Raw genomic sequence first — 24,744 nt, 5'->3', positions numbered from 1 at the left:
CGATTCACAATCTGTTTGCATTAAAGGCAGCCATACGATCCCTCTCTGATCAGATTCGATCAGAGAGGGCTCTATCTGTTGGTCGATCTGATGGCAAATCGACCAGTCAGTCAGTCATGACAGAGTCATCCTGCCAATCTTGTGCAAACCTTTTTGACAAGGACAGCAAACACCATAAGGTCAGCATTAGCCAGATCCATTGTTCTACTCTGCAAAGCATATATTATATGGAAAGTAAAAAAAAAAAAATGTACATCTGTGTTTTCATACTGAATGGAGGAGTGTGTTTGTAGCTCTAGTTAGTTGGTTTACTTTTTGTTGGGCTTTAACTCCCATGAACTTTGCACATTCCTATAACAAATTTTTCATTAAAAAAGTCTTGTATGCACACTATTTTTATTTATTGTATTTATAAAGCGCCAACATATTATGCAGCGATGACTAGAATAAACTTGGGTGAGGCAGCCAATAACGACCACTTTTGCTGAGAATCTGAGGTGTGTACAGCAGCTCCCAATTCCCCTCAGTGCATTGGTGAGGGCAAGGGCATTGTTCTGCTGCAAGAGGAATGGAGTCAAGATCCCTGCCAGGTGACAGTCATACTGTATGAGGTTTTAGTTACAATAACGGAGGACTAAAGGCACATACACACATGACTGTCACCCGTCGTGACTGAGCTTGATCCTGTAGGCATCACTGCAGAACATAAGCTTTGTACAGACATGCCAATTTGCTACAGCAGAGCAACATATACGGTTATGGGGAGGGAAGGAGGGATGGTGGCACGGAGTTTATACACCACCTTACCAGGGGTGGGGTAATGAGGGGGAACAGTGCACTCGAATACACCAGCTTACCAGGGGTGGGGCAAGTCAAAGGGTTGCTGTATCAAGCATTTTGCAGGGCACCTGTACACACCTGGATTCTTGGCTGAGTAGGCCCCAAACAGCCATGTTTAGTATAGTGTGTGTATGTAGTTTACCCATCTTACTGGCTTACCCATCAGAGAATTAGAGGAAACTGCCGCAAAGAACCCTCTTCTAGTTTAAAAACTTTACATTTTTCTTAACATGCTCAAAAAAATAAAAAATACACACAAAAAACACAATTCCAAGGCTGGCTATATATACACACACGTATTGATTATCCTTATCAGTTTCTTGATTCAATCACTAATCGAATCTGCCGGTAATCTGTTTCTCTGAAATTCTGATTGATTTAAAAAAAAAAAAAAATTTTAAACATTGCCTAGCTATGGTGTACAGACACTGGCTTCCCATAGTCCCATCATTCCCATATTTTGTTTGACTACCCTTAATTGATGTAAACAGCAGCTTTTAATAACCTGTGTACAATATTAGATGAGTTCCATACAAAGATCAATATTTCATAATAGAATCACAAAAAAACATAACACATGTACACGTATTATGTAAGTATATTATGGGTGGATATAGGGAGGTGGTGATGTATTGGAGATTTTCACCACAAATCCCGTAATGGAGGTACAGTGCTCATACGACATACATCCACCATTCAAACCTGAGCCACCCGAGTCTTTCCTCCAAGCAACGATTCACGCCGGAGGAAAGACAGGCTCTGGACTATGGCATTAGAGGGAGACCCGGAGGCACCTACACTAAGGCTGGTCCGGACCCCGCACTGGAGGGATAATCACAGTGGAAACAGGCTATCTACAGGAGCGTGAGTACCCCCGCATTCCGGGGGAAAGGCATAAGTGTTGTCATTTATACACCATCAGTACCCTACATAGACTGCTGCAAGTGGTATATGGGCATGATTATATGCAAGGCACCTTAACAGCTGGGATTACTGTGGTAAACCACTTGATTCAATTCTCTATTGGCATTGGAATGATAACTAAAGACTATCACAACTCTCCATTACCAGATAACAGACACTGCATTTATTAAACCACAGGCGGTATCCTGGAATTGTGCTGGCAGCTCATTGTGTTCCTTGTTTTTTTTATCCCCATTTTTCATTTTTTTTGCAACCGGTTACGGGTGGCTCAGGTGTGAATGGTGGATGTATGTCGTATGAGCACTGTACCTCCATTACGGGATTTGTGGTGAAAATCTCCAATACATCACCACCTCCCTATGTCCACCCGTAATAGACTAACATAACATGTGTAGTTTATGTTTTTTTATGTGATTTTATTATGAAATATTGATCTTGGTATTGAACTCATTGTACACAGGTTATTATATACTTTATATAACTGTATCACTATTCCCAGCGCGGTTTACTTCTATATATGTATTTAAATTGTATTACTAACCAGAGGTATATGAGAACCTCTGGCTATTGAGCAGCAGCAGGTGAAAATTACATTGTCCCCACTAGGGGTCACATTCCTCTATCATCTCCCTCCAAGCGCCTCCACTTTTTTATTCTTGCAAGAATGCTAACCAGGCAATCCAAAAGTAAAAAAAAAACACTTACCGTATTTTGCGGACTATAAGACGCTCCGGACCATAAGATGCACCTAGGTTTAGAGAGCAAAAACCAGGGGAAAAAAAATATTCTTAACCTGGTGCGTCTATGGTCCAGGGGCAGCTTGTGGATGTTCTCACCCCAATTATTATGGCCTTCTTGTACTTCTTGTGCCTCCCCTTGTACCTCCCTTTGTCCTATTCCTATCCTCCTTGTGACTTCCTGAGTCCCCATCTGTCACCTCCTCAGTTTGTGCCCATGTCCTTTGCTTGTCCCCGTGTCCTCAGCATGTCCCCCTGTGTTGTGCATGTCCCCCTGTGTTGTGCATGTCCCCCTGTGTTGTGCATGTCCCCGTGTCCTCAGCATGTCCCCCTGTGTCTCAGCATGTCCCCCTGTGTTGTGCATGTCCCCCTGTGTCGTGCTTGTCCCCCTGTGTCCTCAGCCTGTCCCCCTGTGTCCTCAGCCTGTCCCCCTGTGTCCTCAGCCTGTCCCCCTGTGTCCTCAGCCTGTCCCCCTGTGTCCTCAGCCTGTCCCCCTGTGTCCTCAGCCTGTCCCCCAGTGGGATCAGCCTGTCCCCCAGTGGGATCAGCTTGCCCCCCATGTGTTATGCATGTCCTGTGTCCTCTGCATGTCCCCCTGTGGGATCAGCTTGCCCCCCATGTGTTATGCATGTCCTGTGTCCTCAGCCTGTCCCCCTGTGGGATCAGCTTGCCCCCCCTGTGTCCTCAGCGTGTCCCCCTGTGTCCTCAGCGTGTCCCCCTGTGTCCTCAGCGTGTCCCCCTGTGTCCTCAGCGTGTCCCCCTGTGTCCTCAGCGTGTCCCCCTGTGTCCTCAGCGTGTCCCCCTGTGTCCTCAGCGTGTCCCCCTGTGTCCTCAGCGTGTCCCCCTGTGTCCTCAGCGTGTCCCCCTGTGTCCTCAGCGTGTCCCCCTGTCCTCAGCGTGTCCCCGTGTCCTCAGCGTGTCCCCGTGTCCTCAGCGTGTCCCCCTGTGTCCTCAGCGTGTCCCCCTGTGTCCTCAGCGTGTCCCCCTGTGTATAGCACACATAGCGCTTGTCTGATTGCCCCCCGCTGTGCAGTTAGTGGCAGCCATGTGTCCCCGCCTCCCGCAGTGTAATTAGCGGTGTCGGTATAATCCTATTAGGCCCCCGCTGTGTAGTTGTTATCAGCAATGTATAACCCGATAGTGCCCTGTGTATTCGCCGCACGCATCAGTAGAATGCCATCGCTCCCCGCTGTGTAATTAGCAGCCATTACTCACATGATCCTAGAAGTCCGCGCTGCTCAGAGACCACTCCGATGCGTCATTCTTCCCTCTAGTGCCGGCCACTTGTAATGACGCGATATGAAAAGCCGGCACTAGAGGGGAAAAATGACGCATCGGAGTGGTCTCTGAGCAGCGCGGACTTCTAGGATCATGTGAGTCATGGCTGCTAATTACACAGCGGGGGGCGATGGCATTCTACTGATGCGTGCGGCGAATACACAGGGCACTATCTGGTTATACATTGCTGATGACAACTACACAGCGGGGGCCTAATAGGATTATACCGATACTGCTAATTACAATGCGGGGGGGGGGGGCGGGGACAAGCAGAGGATACAAGAGAACAAAGAGTGGACTGCACAGGGAGTCCCCGACATTGCGGCGCAGCGGCGGTTCGTATCGGCGGGTGTTTGTAAGTCGGGGACTCCCTGTATTCGGACCATAAGACGCAGTGACTTTTTCCCCCCACTTTTGGGGGAGAAAAAGTGCGTCTTATAGTCCGAAAAATACGGTATTTTTCTTCACCATGAAAGATCATTCCCGTTTCCCTGGCTCTTATGTAGTACATCTGCCGCACAAAGGAAGTTGCAGGGCATGCTGTTTTTTTCTTCTTCTTTACTTTCCCCTAAGACATAGATAATGTAGCCTGATTGGCTGAAGCCTCTTTCCCTCCTGTTTTCCCCTCCCATACCTTTAAGCCAAATCTACACGCGTAGATGCGGCTCGATTGATAAGATCCGACAGGACGGATCTCCGCACCACCGATTCCCTGCTCGCTCCCCGCAAGGGGACAATGGCAGGGAATAGAGCGGAAGATAAGCGGCGCCGAGCGGGGAATCGAATCCGGCGCACGTGCAGCGAGAGGGGACGCGGAAGAGGCGATCCGGCGGCTAATCAAGCCGCCAGGTCGGAGCCGCGTCTACGCGTGTAGATGCGGCTTTACTCTCTGATTAGCCAATATTTCTCATGCTGAGACAATGCACTTTCTACTGCAGAACTGGGTGGGAGTGCCTGAAGACTAGGAGGAGAGCAGGCAAAGCATACACAGACCGAGTAAGGTAGGAAATGTCTGCTTTTTTTGCACTATAGAAAAAAAAAAAAATCACTAAAATCAAAATGGACAATACAATACATATGTTAAGTAGATCAAGTATTTATCTACTTATATATGTGTGTTTTTTTCAGAGATAGTATGGCTGACGACTCCTCTTTAACCACTTGCCGACCAGGGGATTTTTCACTGATCGGTGCTGCGTAGGCTCTACAGCCCGCAGCACCGATCAGGAGTGCAGCAGGGCGATCAGACTACCCCCCTTTTTTCCCCACTAGGGGGATGTCCTGCTGAGGGGGTTTGATCGCCGCCGGCTGCAGTTGCTTAGCGGGGGGGGGGGGGGGGGGCCTCAAAGCCCCCCTCTGCAGCGTTCTCCGCCGTCTCTACCGCTCCCTCCCTCTTCTGTGAGCTGCGCAGGACGGATTTCCGTCCTGCGCATTGAAGGATAGGCTTCAGCCTATCATATGCCGGCGATCCCCGGCCAGAGGCCGGGGATCGCCGATCTGCCTTACGGCGCTGCTGCGCAGCAGCGCTGTATGATGTAAACAGCGGGGATTTCTTCCCCGCCTGTTTAAATTTTGCCAGCGAGCCGCGATCGGCGGCTCTCCGGCTGTTCACGGAGACACCCTCCGTGAACTGACATGGAAAGGCCGCTCGATCGAGCGGCCGTTTCCATGGTAACCCGCAGATGACCAGTTTACGCCAATCGGCGTTAGCTGGTTGTCAAGAGGTTAAAGAGACACTGAAGCGAACTATTTTTGCCAATTTTACCTTATGATTCGCTTCAGTGCTTTTATCACAAGTAATCCGCCGTGTCCCTGCCGCTAAACGAGAGCTGCAGAGCCCCCAAACCCCTCTGTAAATATCCACGACCAACTTGGTTGTGGATTTTGCTGCGCTGAGGGGCAGAGCTTCCAGCTGTAGCTCTGCCCCTCCTGACGTCAATCGCCGCCTCTCTCCGCCCCTCTCTGTGAAGGAAGAGTGAGAGGGGCGGGGAAAGGCGGTGATGCGCTGCGATTGACGTCAGGAGGGGCAGAGCTGAAGCTGAAAGCTCTGCCCCTTCCAGGAAATGCCTGCCAGATTACCCCCCGAGGATATGGGGGCTCTGCAGCCCCGTTTAGCGGCGGGGACACGGCGGATTACTTGTGATAAGAGCACTGAAGCGAATCATAAGGTAAAATTGGCAAAACTAGTTTGCTTCAGTGTCTCTTTAATATCTATTTTTCTGTGAAAGTACTTTGTTACCGTGTACAATTATAAATGGTGTCCCTGCTCTTCTTTCCACTTTCTCCAGAAATTACCTATCCAGATGAAAAAAGGTTTCTACAATTCACAGAACTAGGGAGTGAGAAGTGGCAACAAAGAAGTGAAAATGGAGTAGACTGCAGAAATTTTATGTTCAAAGAAGTGTAAACAAGGATCAGTTAACTGAACAGGGAAATTAAATGTTGCAATGCGGACTTGGAAAAAGAGGCAGTTTTCCACCTTCATAAAAAAAAGAATAACTACTGTCCACAGTAGAACAAACAGAAGGATTGTGTGACAGGAATGCCAATACAGGAAACTCTCCCCTATTTTAAAAAGCACTCCTAATATTTAGCACTCATACATGAAATTGTAAAAGGGGTAGCAGAAAAGCAGAGGTCATAAATCAGGCAGGCTGCAGAATTCATCCAAGGATAACATGCCATATTTATAAGAACCTCCAGTCCTGCATGAGCAATTTAATAAGTCTGCAAGGAACCAAATCCGGTGTTATAAACTGTTTAGTCTGGTGACATTTCATTCCCCCTCTGCAAAGTCTCTGGGAATGACTGGACTTCAGCACCTCTACCCCCCTTTACACAAACATAGGGCCAGAGTAGAAGAATTCTTCAGTGTTGATCTAGGGGCAGGCCCAACATTCCAGTGGCAAACAAAGGAGGAAGACACAGACTAAGCTGTGGAGGACAGACCAGGGGGGACTGCAGTAGGTGACACACACACTTCTCACCTAGTGGCAAATTTGGTGACACATTCATGAGATACTCAGAGGATACTTTTTCTAGTGTGATGCTGCCCAGTAAAGGGCTGCCTGCTGACTAATGGCTGAGGCAGCTGCATTTGCGTGAGAGAAACCAGACAAAAGGCAGTCATAAACAGCTGGAGAACAATTCTTATCTGAATGTGCAAGACTGCACACTGATAGGTCCCCCTCTTATATACTGCACCTCGGGGTACCTGTGTTATGCCATATCTAGTCACAAAGCAAGACATAATGGCCTCAATTCACTAAGCTTTATCAAATACTTTATCAAACGTTTGATAATTTACCTCATGAGTAAAATCTAATTTTGAATTCACTTAGGTGTTATATATTTATCGAATGTTTTATCAATAAAACGTTCAATAAATCTATATCACCTTAGGGAATTCAAAATTAGATTTTACTCATGAGGTAAATTATCAAACGTTTGATAAAGTGTTTGATAAAGGTTAGTGAATTGAGGTCAATGTGTTACACAACTTCAATGTACAATACAGATACATAAACTCATGCCTTAACGGTTTATAGCCCATGTCATCGTCTAATTCAATCCTGAGTATAGTCAACTAATGCAATCAAACTCATCCACACACCATATATTAAAGTGCCTCCATAAGGTGCTGCCCCCATTATGGTGTTAACCAGTCCTTTTGTATTCATTATGGTAAAGCTTTGCAAAGGAACACCTCAAAGACATTACCATGTTGCTTTCCCCTCCTCTGGTGAATCACATTGTTTTTGATTTTATTACTAACAGTGCACATGGTTTAAGCTTAGCATCATCAGTGAACCCAAAAGATAATTCCATCAGATGCCAAATATTGGCATTATGTGAGTGATGCCAGGTGCCAAATCTTGCCTCATTTTCTCATTTCAAAACCATGGTGTATTCCTGCTCATTCTGGGGCATTGCCCCTCTTCCTGCTGCATTCATGAGAAAAAAATGGAAGATGGGGATGGCGAGTCCCTCTAAAGGCTCATATGCAGAATTGGGAACTTAACAGGGTCACCAAGAGATTTAGCAAGCTTTAATGCATGGTGTACACCATGTTTCTTTGAATCTTTTAGAGGTTTTGATCAATTTAAAAAAATTGAGTAATCAATTAAAATCTCAGTTAAGTAACTACAACAGAACTATTGACTAATCATGTCAGCTAGGAAAGGCAGTCATTTTTATAGATTGTACACTGAAAGGCGTGACAGTGGATGGACAGAGGGAGCTGCTAAAACCTGACTTAAATAGAGAGACTTTAAGACTGCACTGGGCAAACTACAGGTATGAATCCGGCCCAGACACTGGATAGCCAGCTTCCTCTCCTTCCACCAGAGTTGCAAGCGGGCGATAAGAAGAGGGTTAACTCACCTAATTGCCGCTTCTAGAGTCTCCATGATCACAGCAGTGTCATATGACACACAGTCTGGATGTGCCACCAAACTACTATCAGTTTTAGGGTAATAGATTTAAAAAAATCTCCGGATGATGGAATAACCGAAAAAACTACTGAGTAAAGACATCTAAGAAGTATAACTAATCTGACTATGGTCAATGAGCAACTACAAATGTCTATGTTCTATAGTCATATGGTAGACAATTAAGCAATATTCTGAATAACCATGTGCAGAAAATAAAATTCTTCTGAAAAGCTTATAGGACCTGCCAAATCAAAGCTTCTAGTAGCCGATCTATTTAATAGGCAATTGTTTTGCTCTTCTGTAAATCTGGACTTCAGTAATGTATCTGCATGCCTACAGATGGCAGATGAGATCGTTAGAATTAAGACAATGATAATTATATGATCATTTCTTTCAAGTATATGCAGCTTGAATTAATGACCAATCAATTGCAGCAGCAGTCTATTTTTAACCGGAATAAACTTGCATAAAATTACCATAAAATCTGCATCAATTTAAACTTTGCATCTCATTGACTATCCCTAGGGACCTCTCAGTCCATTGTGAACTGGTAAAAGAGAGGACCAATTTTACCCAGGTATAAAAAAAAAGAGCATTTTATTGCGGTTCCAGAAATGATGAAAAGCAAAAAAAACAGAAAAAAAAAATCTGCAGCTTGAAGTTATAAAGAATGTACATGCTATTACAAGGAATATTTCTCTCACACAAAATGCTTGCTGCATTCCTATTTTATCCTGCAATGCGAAATAGTAAAAAAACAGAAGCAAAAGCATTTCTAGGACTGCACGGAAACAGGAGGGAGCTAGTGGAGACATTAAGTCAGGACTATGTACACTGCCATATAGAACAGTGCCCGATCTCTTACCATGCATACAGGTCTTGCCATCCTCCTTTAGACGCACTCCTGTTGGACAGGCGCACTGATAGAAAGGCTTGGTCGGGGACATCAGGCACAGGTGAGAACATCCGCCATTGTGACCAGCACATGGATTGGTGGCTGCCAGATAAATAATGTCGAGGAGATAATTTAACTATTAGTTACAATGACATGGCACTCAAAATAATAATGCACTTAGAGACCAAGTTCTGTTTGTATTTTTAGTTCTGCATTTAGTAAGGTGTGGTTTTCGGTTAATAGTCGATTCATAGTTCATCTCCTCCTCAAACTGCTTTCTCAATCCCCACTAAATCCTAGGACATCTAGAATCACCCCTCCGTACTACAGACTGATTGACATTTAAGGTCGGTTCACACGGATGCTTGGCAGCATTTACCGCCAAGCGTCCGGGACTCGTCTGTAAACGCTCCCATGCAAGTGAATGGGAGAGTTTACATTACGCGGTTGCAGTCCATTATGCAAACGTGGCATTCCGACCCAGATTTACTGTGTCGTTTCAGCAGACTCTAGAAGCTTCATGTGGCTTCTAGTCGATTCACCGCTGCGCCTTCATGTCCCCTTGCAGGGATGAAAACCGCCTATCGCCGCAGAGAGCCCCCAAATGAGACAACATGGCGGAAGCCGCCCGTCTGAACCGGCCCTTACTGCCACATCTATATGTTTTACAGAATGAACCTTTACCAGTTATTTTACATTCAGCAGGAAAATTCACTTTCAGCTACAAGAATTGTCTTAGACACATGTAAGATTGTTATCGGATGTTCGTGAAATCAGTCATAAACGCACTATAATCCTCAGGATTCTGAACATGGCTTTGTTTCACCCAATCTAAAATGATCTTTGATAACGACTAAACAAATTAGGTGCGCTATAATACTGCTGACCATTTGGCTGTCTCATCTGGTTGAAGACATGGATATCCATGGGAGAGAATATATTAGTGTCTACTTCTCGCCGATCTTCTCCGCTGTTTTTGTTACATGCCAGGATGGAGTGTGTGGTCCAGTCTGTCCAGTAGATTGTGTCCTTGAACAGTGTCAGTGCGAATGGATGAGGGAGAGATCCCTTCACAACGGTTTGTCTGTAGAAGAAGGAAACAAAAAAGTCAATACAGCCACTGGCCTACAAAATGAATTACTGGTATTTTTAGGTTTACAGGGTGGTTAAGAGGGGTAACTGATACGGCCACTTTTGTGTGTCCCTTTTTCTACAAATTTTAGCAAAAATTAGGAAAGGTAACAGAGGCCTCTCCAATTGTACTGGAAAAGCTCTGTTGCAAATATATTATTGATTTATAAAGTGCCAACATATGTGGCGCTGTACAAAGTAAGAAACAAGGGGTACAACAGACAACGATGTACGCCAACATACACCCCCCCCCCTTTATAAATCACAAGCAAAAGGTCAGGTTATGAAAATCATATTTTCTATTTTTCCTGGCACCCGTATTTGATGAGATTATATAATAGATATAGGTATACAGTGGCTTGCAAAAGTATTTGGCCCCCTTGAAGTTTTCCACATTTTGTCACATTACTGCCACAAACATGAATCAATTTTATTGAAATTCCACATGAAAGTCCAATACAAAGTGGTGTACACGTGAGAAGTGGAACGAAACTCGTACAGGATTCCAAACATTTTTTACAAATAAATTACTGCAAAGTGTGGTTTGTGTAATTATTCAGCCCCGAGTCAATACTTTGTAGAACCACCTTTTGCTGCAATTACAGCTGCCAGTCTTTTAGGTATGTCTCTACCAGCTTTGCACATCTAGAGACTAAAATCCTTGCCCATTCTTCTTTGCAAAACAGCTCCAGCTCAGTCAGATTAGATGGACAGCGTTTGTGTACAGCAGTTGTCAGATCTTGCCACAGATTCTCAATTGGATTTAGATCAGGACTTTGACTGGGCCATTCTAACACATGGGTATATTTTGTTGTAAACCATTCCATTGTTGCCCTAGCTTTATTTTTAGGGTCGTTGTCCTGCTGGAAGGTGAACCTCCGCCTCAGTCTCAAGTCTTTTGCAGAGTCCAAGAGGTTTTCTTCCAAGATTGACCTGTATTTGGATTCATCCATCTTCCCATCAACTGTGAACAGCTTCCCTGTCCCTGCTGAAGAGAAGCACCCCCAGAGCATGATGCTGTCACCAGCATATTTGACAGTGGGGATGGTGTGTTCAGAGTGATGTGCAGTGTTCGTTTTCTGCCACACATAGCGTTTTGCATTTTGGCGAAAAAAAGTTCCATTTTGGTCTCATCTGACCAGAGCACCTTCTTCCACATGTTTACTGTGTCCACCACATGGCTTGTGGCAAACTGCAAATGGGACTTCTTATGCTTTTCTGTTAACAGTGGCTTTCTTCTTGCCACTCTTCCATAAAGGCCAACTTTGTGCAGTGCACGACTAATAGTTGTCCTATGGACAGATTCCCCCACCTGAGCTGTAGATCTCTGCAGCTCGTCCAGAGTCACCATGGGCCTCTTCTCTGCATTTCTGATCAGCACTCTCCTTGTTCGGCCTATGAGTTTAGGTGGACGGCCTTGTCTTGGTAGGTTTACAGTTGTGCCATACCTCTTCCATTTCTGAATGATTGCTTGAACAGTGCTCCGTGAGATGGTCAAGGCTTTGGAAATCTTTTTGTAGCCTGAGCGTGCTTTAAATTTCTTAATAACTTTACTCCTGACCTGTCTGGTATCTTCTTTGGACTTCATGGTGTTGTTGCTCCCAATATTCTCTTGGACAACCTCTGAGGCCATCACAGAGCAGCTGTATTTGTACCGACATTAGATTACACACAGGTGCACTAGTCATTAGCACTCATCAGGCAATGTCTATGGACAACTGACTGCACTCAGACCAAAGGGGGCTGAATAATTATGCACACCCCACTTTGCAGTTATTTGTAAAAAAAAAAATGTTTGGAATCATGTATGATTTGTGTTCCACTTCTCACATGTATAATACTTTGTATTGGTCTTTCATGTGGAATTCCAATAAAATGTACTCATGTTTGTGGCAGTAATATGACAAAATGTGGGAAACTTCAAGGGGGCCCAAATACTTTTGCAAGCCACTGTATACTCATCTACATATCCTAATGCCATTCCAAAAACAACCACCACCAAAAAAAAGGATGACTAGCAACACATTTATGAAAGGAGCACTGTGTGTGCTTTTAACACAACTACACTTGATTGTAACCATTGCACCAAACGGCCATAAGCAGCAACAAGCTTGGATTCTGTTATATGCAAACCGTGCAGACGTGCAGCAATTCTGTTACTTTTCACAGACATTTTGTACACAGGCATTTTGTTTCAGAACTGTTTGAACAATTTGCTTTAAGCATTGGAAACACACAAAATGGTTCTCTCCCAACAATCTAGTGTGCGTACAGCCTGTCTCAGGGTGTCACCGAGTGACCCGAGAGTGCGCACTGTCTCTGCCAAGTGCATTGTTCTCCTTACCCCTGCAAGCTGCAAAGTCCTGTGATGTGTTCCCACCTCCATAGCAACAGAATGTGTCACGAGGCTATGGCCTTGCAAACTTATGCTGGATACACACTGTGCGTTTCCGCACTCGATGCGCCGCTCGATTCCTGTCGATTCGATTATTTCCAATTCGCGTTTTGATGGATCGTTAGGTCGATTTAGCATACTTTACATGTGAATCGACCCATCAAAATGCGCTCGGAAATGCTTGGAAATAATCGAGCGGCGCATCGAGTGCGGGAACCATTAGTATATCCAGCCTTGCTAAAAGAAAAAACTGAAAATTTTTAAACCAATAGCAATATTTGTGTACGTAACATAAGGCAGCTCTGGAGGGGACCTTATTAAGTATGACTGGGTGAACATTTGCATGTTGATGTCTGTGTGCCAATTAAGGCTCCTCCTGCTACAAATGAGTCAGGGAAAGGTTCTATGTCATGTAGCGAGTCACAAGGATCTCTTTATGCAATCAGCCTGAGAACACAGTGAAACAAAGGGGACTTTATGGAAAATCATGGAAAGTAGGGCCTGCGTCTGCTGCCATTTCCTGCCTAGAGCTGGGGAGATTATCACAAGTGTAATCAGACACAGGGAGCAATGAAAAACACATCCCCCAGAGGTGAGTGGATGGCTAAAGTAAACAGGTTTGCCCTGAGCCTCAGAGTCCTCACAGCTGGAACCGTTTGGTACTTACAAATAAAACAAATTTAGGTTCACCAACCCCTGGGAAGAACAAAGGCATGGAGAAGGAATATGAAGACTAAACATGCTGATGTAACAGACCCTTATTAACTACTCTGGTGCTGGTGGTCATTATTGCCTACAGTGAAGCTGCGAACCATGCCAAAAATATTTCCAAGCCATAATTCCTCAGCATTATGCCATAAGGAAATAATTTCTAATCAGGACAGAGGAAAGGGCAAACCTGGTTTTACAGTGAAACTCCACTTTCAAAGAAAATTGCTAGAAACACTGGGGCTTTACAAGTCTTTATGCAAGTTTATTCCATTAACAATTGGCTTTTTAATTTAAATTTGCAGCTCCCTCCCACTATTCCTAACCTCCTATCCCCAACTACCTATACTTACCTTCCCACTCTCCAATAATGGTGACTGGCTATAGGATGGCTAAAACATCCTGCCAAAATTAAACCCACAGTTGATTAAAAAAAAAAATCTGTTTCTGTCCCTACAGATCTTGGCTTCTGTCTAAACTAAAATCTACAAAGCAAACTTTGTACTTCTCAATACTGGGCCTATGTGCCAATTCTCTGCCCCTGAAACTATGTACATTCAATTACTGTTGTCTGGAACGATCTTAAATGATCGCTCACGGTGACAGTTTTAGGAACCATGGTTGTGCAGAAACTCTGCTAAGCTACAGTCAAGTAGTCTGTACCGCTCTATGGCTACAGGAGCGAGAAAGACTAGTGCCAAATGAGCAAGTTGTGCCGCAAGGAATGAGGAACAATGAAACTACTGTGCCAGTCCATTGGTTAAAGCCATGACACATACTTAACCTTCTGGTACAGCTGTACTGAGATTTTGAAAACAACTGTCTACCAATGAAAATGCATTTTACTACCTTAAAATTTTATCAAAGCTACTGAAAATGAAGGCCTCTCGGTTGAAGGAAGGAGTGCAGTGGGTGGAAATATGTGGTTAAAACGGACCTGAACTCATAACTTCCTCTTTGCTCTAAAGATACGCAACAGCATAACCTTTAAAGAAAAACATTTCTTTGTTGCACCGGATACAATTTCTGAAATCTGCACGGTTTCTACTTCCTGCTTTGATGGAGACTGACATATTGCTAACATCTTGTGCTTTCAAATGAGCTTATCTGCCGTGGCAGTCAGTTGACATGGGAAAGATCAAATTACAACTTGTGATTAGTCAAAAATGAGGGGGAATTAGGCTAAACTCTCTAAATACATACAGGGTGCATTTCTCTGTTTTCCTTCTGCCCTGTGCAAAAAGAGTTCAGGCCCACTTTAAAGCTTATCATTACAAGAGATACCAAGCTAGAAACAGCAGTAATGGGATCAATACTAAATCAGGTCTTCTCTAATGCTAGGTATACACAATGCAATTTCCTGACAGATTTACTGTCAGATCAATTATTTCCAACATGTCCGATCTGATTTCCAAGCAATATTTTGGTTGACCAATCACTTCTTCGAAAAATTATTTGAAAAATCGATTGGACATGCTGGAAATCATCGATCTGACAGTAAATTGCATCATGTGTACCTAGCATAATATCTAGTGGTGTAAAGCCCCATCGACACGATAAGATTCTTTGTGCAATTCGATTACGGTTCTATTTACGATCCGATTAAATCCGATATGTCCAATCAGGATTCGATTCAATTTGATTTGCCATTGTTCTGCAATGGCAAATCGAATTGAATCAAATCCCGGTCGGACATGTCGGATTTAATTGGATCGTAAATAGAATGGTAATCGAATCGCACAAAGAATCATATCGTGTAGATTGGGCTTAAGGTTCTTAACTATTGCTATCTGGTAAAGATCAATAGCTTGTCAAATCTCAAAATGTAGAATGCTCTTCAAGCCCAGTGTATTGATAAGCTAAGACAACAGCACAGATCTCCTTTGCACAATAGAGTTGGCATACATTTGTGAGTTGAGTGAGTTTCTACACTGTGTAATGAGGCAGATTTCCTCCCAGCCTCCACCATCCAGGGGCGCTAAGTGAACTAGGAAATACAAATTTGTAAATGGTGCGTGTAATACTCGTGTAATCATTTCCTGCTGGGATGGAGGTGGCAGAGGCCAATGAGGACAGGAAAAGCAGCAATCACACATCTGTGTAAAGGTGTGGGAGTTCTGCTCACTTCAAGCTGTTCTGTTTTTTTCTGAAAAGGGAATCTATGGTAACTTTTACATACATTTGTCAATGTGATTAGGTTAAAGAGACCACACAGTCAAAAAAAAAAAAAAAAAACCCTTGGGTCTGCATGGCCTTCTAGTAAAAAGTTATACTGGCTTCTGTGGTCCATTCAGTTGTAACTTACAATCGGTGACCCTCCAGGTAGCGACTTCCAGCTGTTAGCCCCGCCCCTTGAACCCAATGCCATGGCATTCTCTGTCTTGCATACAAAACGCCACCAAAGCACCACAGCACTCGGTTGCAAGAGGGCAGAGCTTACCACCAGAAGTCACTACACAGGTGGTCACAGAGAACGAGTTATACCGAAAAGACAACGGGAGTCAGTATAACTTTTTACAAGAATGGCATGCACACTAAGTGGTTTTTGACCGTATAGTCTAATTGTTCCCTGCATTATTACAGTATTATGAAAGAAAATGTCTGCCAAAAACAATCTTAATTACCCCTTGATACAAATTTGTAATAAGTACTCTAGAATTATATACCGGATCTTTAGTCAACATCGCAGGGACTCTTTCACACACTCTAAATTCTTGGCTAAAACTGTTTTATTGACTAATCCAGTGCATACCTAGCTTTAAAATACTCCAATACACACAAAAAGCAATAATATAGATTCAGTAAAATCCCAATTACACGTTATACTAAAGATAATGAATAGCAGACAAATCCAACTGATATGTACTTAACTCCAACTAGCAGACAGCAATGCCAGGTAGATGCTATTGAAATACAGGCAAATTCCAATGATAAACATTATGGTGAGTGCCCCTCACTCATTCAAACAACAGGAAGAATGCCTCCCTCTGGGTAAACCGACAGATTGGCTCCCACCAAATAAAAGGTGGGGTTTCCACAAATTTGGCAAAGCACCTTCAAATAATGGTATTCAGCAGTGCCTGCAAAAAAACAAAACAAATACTTGCTAATAGAAGTAAGCCACCTTGCTCCTCACTGCATCACCATGAGCTTGCTGGGTAGTCTGGAACCTAGGTTCTCAACGTGTGGTACACGTACCCCAGGGGGTACTTCTGATGGTTCCAGCGGGTACTCGGGCTTGACATACTTAACCAAGAACAACATTTAGAGTTTTAGAAATAGATAAATCTTATTTAAACACCAGGTTAGTATTTTAGTTAATTAAAAGCAATAGTAAATGCTTGGAAATTTCTAAGAACCAAGTATCATGTACTACGATTAAATATATATTTGTCAAGGGGTACTTGTGATAATGTTTACTATGTTAGGGGGTACTTGGTGAGTACAGGGTTTTGAAAGGGGTACATACCAATAAAATGTTGAGAAACACTGCTCTAGAACTCTGGATGTTTCAAGTCCTAACCCATATTGAGCCATATTAATCCATGCCATACACTGATGAAGACTATCCAGTCTGAAACAGTCTATGCATGTTGGATTTTTGTGGCTCTGTATATTTAACAAGCTGACATCATTGCATTCCAGCGGAACTGGAGATATGTTTAACTTACAGGGACAGGGTTATTTTTTTTTTTACAAAAAAAGCCAACAAAAAAAAAAACACAATGTATTTCACAGGAGTCAACCCAGTTCAAGTATAATTATTATTTGTATTTATAAAGCAGCAACATATTACACAGCGCTGCATAATAGATAAATAGATAAATAGGTTAACATACAAAATAGGACATACAAGGAGCTCATCAAGATCATGCAAATGATTTGGTAACAGTAGTTCAGTGTCTGGTCAAAATAGAGACTGTTCTAGTCCACAAGAAGGGTGAAGGACAGTAAGATTGCATAACCAAGCTGGAAACACTAGGGAGGAGGGCCCTGCCATAGGCTTTCAATTTAAAGGGTGGGGGTCTAAAGGCAAGCAGTGTCTTGATACGGGCACTCCGAGACACTATTTACTGACTTGAGGAAGCAGGTTGACTCCCGGGAAACCCATTGTCTGGTGTTTTGTTTACTACCTTTTTTTTAACCTACACTAGACTATCCTGAGGCAAGTTCCCCTTACCTTTTAAACTGTTTTTAAGTGTGTTTTACTTTTTGGGACGCTTCCCTCAAGTAACATTTTTAGTTTAGGCTGCTAATGGTCTCCCCCCTTTGGTGACCTCAACTACACTTTTTTTTGGAGAGTGACATAACCATTTCAAGAGGTTTACAGCCACAAGTGTATCGTATTCATCACACCCAAAGCTTATATACTGTGGCTGTCATTCCACAACAGAGTTTGTGAGCATCATTTTTATTGGTCTTCTTTATACCATTAGCATAACATACTGCACCATAAGGGGCTCCTGGTCTCTCGTACCTTTTTCTGGAAGATGCCAGGTTTCCAGACCTCAACTGATGCACATTGTACTTTCATGAACTGCGGAAAGCACAGTAACACAGCCAGGGCAGATGGAGAGCAGTGGCAGATACATTTGCTTCTAGTTATGTTTTGAAAGTCTCCTTTGGATTTATTTTCTTAATGGGCAAATTAATTCCAACACACCAAACAGTTGGAGAACACTGGCAGCACTATACGGAGCACAGCTGGCTAACACTAAGCAGAGGAACATGGAACAGTGGAGAGAAGCGCCCGTAGGACGAGGGTCTTAGTTTATGGTAATGTTGACAATGCCAATTCACTTTCCAATTGCCTTAAAGTGGATCCGAGGTGAACTTTTACTCATTGCATAATTGTGTTCCTTTCCTATAGTTTATAGGGCATTCCTCAAGCCAAATACTTTTTGTTTTTGTTTTAATACTATAAATAATTCCCAATAAACTAAATCAACCATGCACACAGGTTTTCAGAGAGCCTTGGCAGTAGCAAGGGCTCATGGGAGCGCAGTCTGGGCAGGAGGAGGGGTTATGCTGGGCATACACGGTACTAGATTACACAGCCCTATTTTCAAACAGAAAACTGCTATATCTATGACACTACAGTGTAGTTAAAGGTCAAGACAATATCCCAGTGACCATTATGCATATGTGCAGTTTGCAGCCATTTTCAAGTTGGGTACCACCACTGCCAGACAAGGGGGGGGGGGGGGGGGGGGGGGGAATAACAGGCGTGTCTTCACTGGTAAATTGCTAATGCTAAAAAGCAGTCATCATCATTATCACGCTGACACACTGTGCAGCGTAGCAGAGGCTTGAATGACAGGAATTTGGGCGGAGTCTGCTGCCCATGTTACAGTTTGATGGACATGTGGGCTGAGTCTGTCGCCCGCCCAGCAAATGATGTGTAAGCATTGAGGAGGAGGGAGTTGCCTAGTGAGAGCCAGTGTGCTGCTCATCACACCACTTAATAAAAGTGACAAAAATCACAAAAGGTGATTGTCAGCAATCAGAAGACTCAGCCTGCCACCTCCCCAGCTTATGATGTGGAGGTCTGGGTGGGAGCGAGGAGTGAGACGCGGGGACAGTGTGAGAGCGGAGGTAATACAAGGTGATTATATAAAGTCAGCGCAGGTCTATAGTAATACAGCTTTCATCATTTTTTGGTATACAGGATCTTCGAACAAAAGGGTAAAGACGCAAGGCTTACCAGATTCCAACAACCCACATTATAAGGTTGTAAACGAGTTTGATAGGTGGTCCGCAGAACTTTCAAATGGTGTCGTTTCACCAGCGATGTTGCACACTACAGATTCCTCCGGAATATAGTAGATATCCTGAGATCGATCTCAGGATATCTACTATATTCCGGAGGAATCTGTAGTGTGCAACATCGCTGGTGAAGACACCATTTGAAAGTTCTGCGGACCACCTATCAAACTCGTTTACAACCTTATAATGTGGGTTGTTGGAATCTGGTAAGCCTTGCTTCTTTACCCTTTTGTTCGAAGATCCTGTATACCAAAAAATGATGAAAGCTGTATTACTATAGACCTGCGCTGACTTTATATATTCATTGCTTGTGTGGACTTTTGGACATTGTCCTTCTCGGCTGCGGTCGCCTTCTGCCTTGGCGCTGACACTTGTTTTTTTATTTATTTATTTTTTTTTAATACAAGGTGATTGACAGCCTTGTGGGCGGGGTCTGCCGCCCGCCCAGCTAATGCTCCGGAGATGTTGGGAGGAGTGAGCCGCACGAGTGAGAGCCTGTGGGCGGCGATTGTTTGCCGCCCTCTGCACTGATTGGCTACACGCTCGGTGGAAGTTAGGGGAGAGAGTGAGCCAGCTGCACTCGGAAAAAGAGTGACGAACGCTGGTGCTAAGCCGCCGCAAACCGCCGCTAAACAGAGCGGGACAGTGGACTGCTGGCCTGAATGCAGAGGGGGTAAAATTCGTTGCCATGACGATCACGAAATCGTCATTTCCGTGATCGCGATTTCGATCGAAAAGCGATTTATCGTTCAGCCCTAGTCTGGTGTATGGATGGCCTCCCAATGAACTGCTGGATGCTTTCTAACGTTAAGCCTCACATAGATCACCGTTTTCCAGGTAAGTATCAATTAGTATTTATTACATGTTACGTGCATTAGGACACCAATGCGTTTGTGAGGTACGCCCTCAATTCATTAGTGCAAGCATTTCATTTTAACTGATAAAGCAAGACAGCACCTCGCGAAATGAGTTTTGATGTATGTAACCTGGAATAAATATGAATTGATACTTACCTGGAAATCTGAGTGATCTGTGTAAGGCTTAAAGAGAGTCTGAAGCGAGAATATATCTCGCTTCAGACCTCATATATAGCAGGGGCAGGACTAACGCATCTGTCAGCGCGTATCTCCGCCTCTCCCCGCCCCTCTCAGTCTTCCTTCACTGAGAGGGGTGGGGGAGAGGCGGCGATGCGCGTCTGAGCAGGGCTGCAGCCGTTAGCCCTTGCCTCCAGGAAGCAAAATCAGCGACCAAGTCTGCGACCAAGGTTTGCGGGGGGTGGGTTGGGGGGTCAGGGACCCTCGTTCAGCCGTGGGATAGCGGCGTTTTAGCAGGGGCACACATGCCCCTGCTATATATGAGAGCTGAAGCGAGATTTAGTCTCGCTTCAGTGTCTCTTTAACTTTAGACGGCATCCAGCCGTTCATAATTGGGAGGCTATCCGTTCCGACACACAAATGCGGCACTTACCAGCGGACCTTTTCAACTTGACCAGATCTGACAGATGAGTGGATACCAAACATCCAACTACTAAATGCTTGATTGCTTATTTTGTTGCACAAAACCATAAGCCAACTCTCAAGGAAACTGCTCTTTAGTGTAAGCGATTTACCAAAAAAGACGTGACACAGGGAGCACTTGTTTATTTTCCTGCGTGGTTAAATGGAAACTGTAGTGGGTATTACGCCAAAGTATCCCCCTAATAAAATCAAATATTGGAATTAACATTACATATACATGTTGGTCAGATCACCCTCTCCTCCACTTAACCCAAAGGGAAATAGGTTGAGTGATAGGTCTGTGGGCTGCATGTAGAAACATCTTTAAAGACACTTTAAAGATGCTCCCTGGATCAACAGGGATATGTGAGGGAGCAGGCTGGTGTTGTACTTTATACTGGTTGAACTCGATGGACGTATGTCTTTTTTCAACCAAAATAACTATGTAACTATGTAACTTATGCTGGGGATACACGGTACGTTTCTGATAATATTCAGCTGGCCCGATCATGCCGCTCGATCAGCGCCCGCTCGATTCCCGACGGCGGACAATGGCGGGGAATCAACTGCTGATAAGGACCGCCGGCGGGGACGAGCGGAAGTCGATCCGGCGGCTCGACCAGTGTATGCCCACCATTAGGGGACAGCTAAAGAAAAAAAAAGAAAAGAAAAAGGCATGGCAATAGTTTGAGCAGGGCTTTGGAGTTTGAACAATTTGTGGGTACCTGGAGTCAGTGGTTTCATGAACTGAGGAGGTGGAGTTGAATGATTTTTGTACCAACTCCATAGCCCTGAGTTTGAGGATCCCTACTGTGCCAGATACTGCTTACCAAGATGCATGCTGGTAGATTTACATCAGCAAAGCTGCATGCAGCAGATATACATAATCAAATTCTTTTTACTGTCCCTTAGGGCTGGTTCACATGGGCTTCTGCTGAGCTTCTGCTCAGCGTTTCGTTCAAACGCTGTGGTTTTTTTCTTCAAGAATGCCAGTATTTAACAGCTTAGATTTTGAAGGCTTTTAATGGCTTTCAGGAGAACGTTGCATTTTATGGGCTTTTGGTGGCTTTTACAGGAAGTATATGGAAAGGCTGTGCTTTTATGGGCTCGTTGTCTTTTATGGGCTTTCATTGGCTTTTAGTGGCTTTTGCTGGCTTTCAAACGCCTTCTAGAAGCTGCGTGTTGCTTTTGAGATGAGACGAGACGCTGGGATCAACTGCCAGACTTTCATGAAAGCCTGCAAAGGCTTTTACTAAACGCTCCCATTCATTTGCATGGGAGGGCGGTAGATCCCTAAAAACGTTACTTTTAAAATGCTGCGTTTAATGCCAGCAAAACGGCTGTGTGAACCAGCCCTAAGGCATCTGTGAATGTGTTAATTTCTTCCCATCTGCTACTGTCTGTCATTCAGCACATTCGAAAGAGTCCTGGGTTACTGTGAGCTTGCTGGGGAATCTAGTCAACTGCATGTGTCACGTAAGATACCAGCAGCTCAAAGCTGGTCTTAAAAATGCTGTTTTATTATTGAGGTGTGTTGTGGACAGGTAAAGTGGGATACCAATACATATCTGGAATTGTTGGATTCAGCAGCATCAGGGCTTTTACAAACACTAACATTTTTTGTCAGTAAATGTAACGCTTCTTTGAAAAAATGATTATGAAACCTTTCATCATTACACGGCAGCCGCCTATCTTTCTCACATGCATGCTGCACAACATATTCATTCACACTCTTAATTGCCAGTGAGCTGTTTCTATAGCTTTGCAGAGCAACCCAGGAGTTTCTTTATAGCTCTCCATTCAAACAGCGCTGCCCGTCAGCCCTCACTGCCACAGTCTGTAGTGCAGCTGCCTATAGCAGAATAAGCATACAGACCAGGCAGATATTCAGAGGAGTACCTGCTGATCCTTGTTTTATCTAGGACAAAGGAGGATCAGCTAAATTGTCAAGCTCAGCCCACGGCTAGAGGGGCAAGAGGCCTGCTGCTGGACAAACCTATGTGGGATTGCCAGCTACTACACAAGGTGAGATTATTCCAGCTTTACTTGATCTTACTATTGTAATGCCCTCACTGCACTGAACAGCTTGTATCAGAGACACTCTATGGCCCGGTTCACATTAGCGTTCGCTGTCCGGATTCGCCGGGCCGGATCCGGACCGTATACTGTACAAACGGAACGGACGTTCGGCATAGCAATGCAAAGTCTATGCGACCGTACACACGTGTCAGTTCCGTACGGACCAGATCCAGACACTTTTCCAACATGCGCTATTTTTAAGGTCCGGATCATCCGGCCGACGCACCCGGACCGGAGCCTGACTGCACCGTCCGGCAATAGAAACCAGTGGGAAAAGGAAAGCACAGAACACACTGGCTATAAAAAAAATCGGACGTTCTACCCCACTTCCTATGCGTTTTCTAGCGGCCATTTTGGATGGGGACACATGGGCACAGCATTTCTGGAGTGGAGCAGCAGTGACTTTTTGCTGGAGCTGTTTGGCAGTATGTCGGACGTGGAGGTGAGGCCCTACACAGTGGAGGACCTGATTCTACAGGTGCAGCTGCTGCTGACCTCCCAGACCCCAGGAATTTGTATAGCGTTTTAGATCTTTAAAAAAAAGGATCCGGATCGCAGCCGTATTCATACCTGATTGAAAACGTATGCAAACGGACCAGATCCGGATAGGAACCGCACGGGTCCGGTCCGTATCCGGACATCCGGTCCGATTTTTCCCAAAAACGCAAGTGTGAACGGGGCCTAATGCTGTTACTTAACAGGTTTTTGTCAATGGGCTTCAGTAAATTACGAACTTCTACCGCACTTATGAACATTTTTTATGAATTAGCACACAAAAGTTTAAAATACCGAAAGCGGCATTTTAACCACTTGCCGACCGCCCACTGCACAGAGGCGGCCGGCAAGTGGATCCCGCAAGGACCGCCGCATGCACAGAGGCGGCGGTCCTTGTACGGGCATAGGCGGAGCGATCGTGTCATTCGTGACGCGATCCACTGCCGGGAACTGGCTCCGCCCACCTCGCGCTGTAACCCGCCGGCCGTTCTGAAGCGCCGGCGGGTTACTAGCACCCGGATCGCCGCATACAAAGTGTATAATACACTTTGTAATGTATACAAAGTGTATTATACAGGCTGCCTCCTGCCCTGGTGGTCCCAGTGTCCGAGGGACCACCAGGGCAGGCTGCAGCCACCCTAGTCTGCACCCAAGCACACTGATTCCCCCCCCCCTGCCCCCTGATCGCCCACAGCACCCCTCAGACCCCCCCCTGCCCAGCCCCCAGACCACTGTTTGCACCCAATCACCCCCCTAATCACCCATCAATCACTCCCTGTCACTATCTGTCAACGCTATTTTTTTTTTAGGCCCTAAACTGCCCCCTGGGGACTCCTGATCACCCCCCACCCCACCCCTCATATTCTCCCCAGACCCCCCCCCCCCCCCCCTGTGTACTATATGCATCTATCCCCCTGATCACCTGTCAATCACCCATCAATCACCCCCTGTCACTGCCACCCATCAATCAGCCCCTAACCTGCCCCTTGCGGGCAATCTGATCACCCACCCACACCAATAAATCGCCCGCAGATCCGACGTCCGATCACCTCCCAAGTGCAGTGTTTACATCTGTTCTCTACCCTTAACACCCACTGATCACCTGTCAATCACCCATCAATCACCCCCTGTCACTGCCACCCATCAGATTAGACCCCTATCTGCCCCTAGGGCACTCAATCACCCGCCCACACCCTCAGAACGCCCTCAGACCCCAGCCCTGATCACCTCGCCAGTGCATTGCTTGCATCTATTCCCCCCTCTAATCACACCTTGAGACACCCATCAATCACCTCCCGTCACCCCCTAGCACACCTACCCATCAGATCAGGCCCTAATTTTCCCCGTGTGGGCTCCTGATCACTCGGCCAAACCCTCAGATCCCCCTCAGACCCCCTTCCGATCACCTCCCCAGTGCATTGATTGCATCTATTTTCCCCTCTAACCACCCCCTGAGGCACCCATCAATCACCTCCTGTCACCCCCCCTAGCACTCCTATCCATCAGATCAGGCCCAAAAAAACCCGTCATCTAAAAGGCCACCCTGCTTATGACCGGTTCCACAAAA

The 24,744-nt window shown here is 45.0% G+C and overlaps 1 protein-coding gene across 1 annotated transcript in view; it reads right to left on the bottom strand.

The window, feature by feature from the left end:
* The window catches only part of LRP6 (LDL receptor related protein 6), a 158,468-nt gene that overhangs the window by 68,228 nt on the left and 65,496 nt on the right, over positions 1 to 24,744 (bottom strand). The window contains exons 4-5 of the mRNA XM_068277320.1: positions 9,995 to 10,191; positions 9,078 to 9,209 (exon numbers count right to left, since the gene is read on the bottom strand). Of these exons, the coding sequence (XP_068133421.1) occupies positions 9,078 to 9,209; positions 9,995 to 10,191 (329 nt within the window). The remainder of the gene's footprint in view (positions 1 to 9,077; positions 9,210 to 9,994; positions 10,192 to 24,744) is intronic.

This window comes from Hyperolius riggenbachi, chromosome 3, assembly GCF_040937935.1.
Source record: "Hyperolius riggenbachi isolate aHypRig1 chromosome 3, aHypRig1.pri, whole genome shotgun sequence".
NCBI lineage: Eukaryota > Metazoa > Chordata > Amphibia > Anura > Hyperoliidae > Hyperolius > Hyperolius riggenbachi.
Note: the sequence above shows the minus strand (reverse complement) of the source record. Positions and strands in the feature narration are given on the sequence as shown.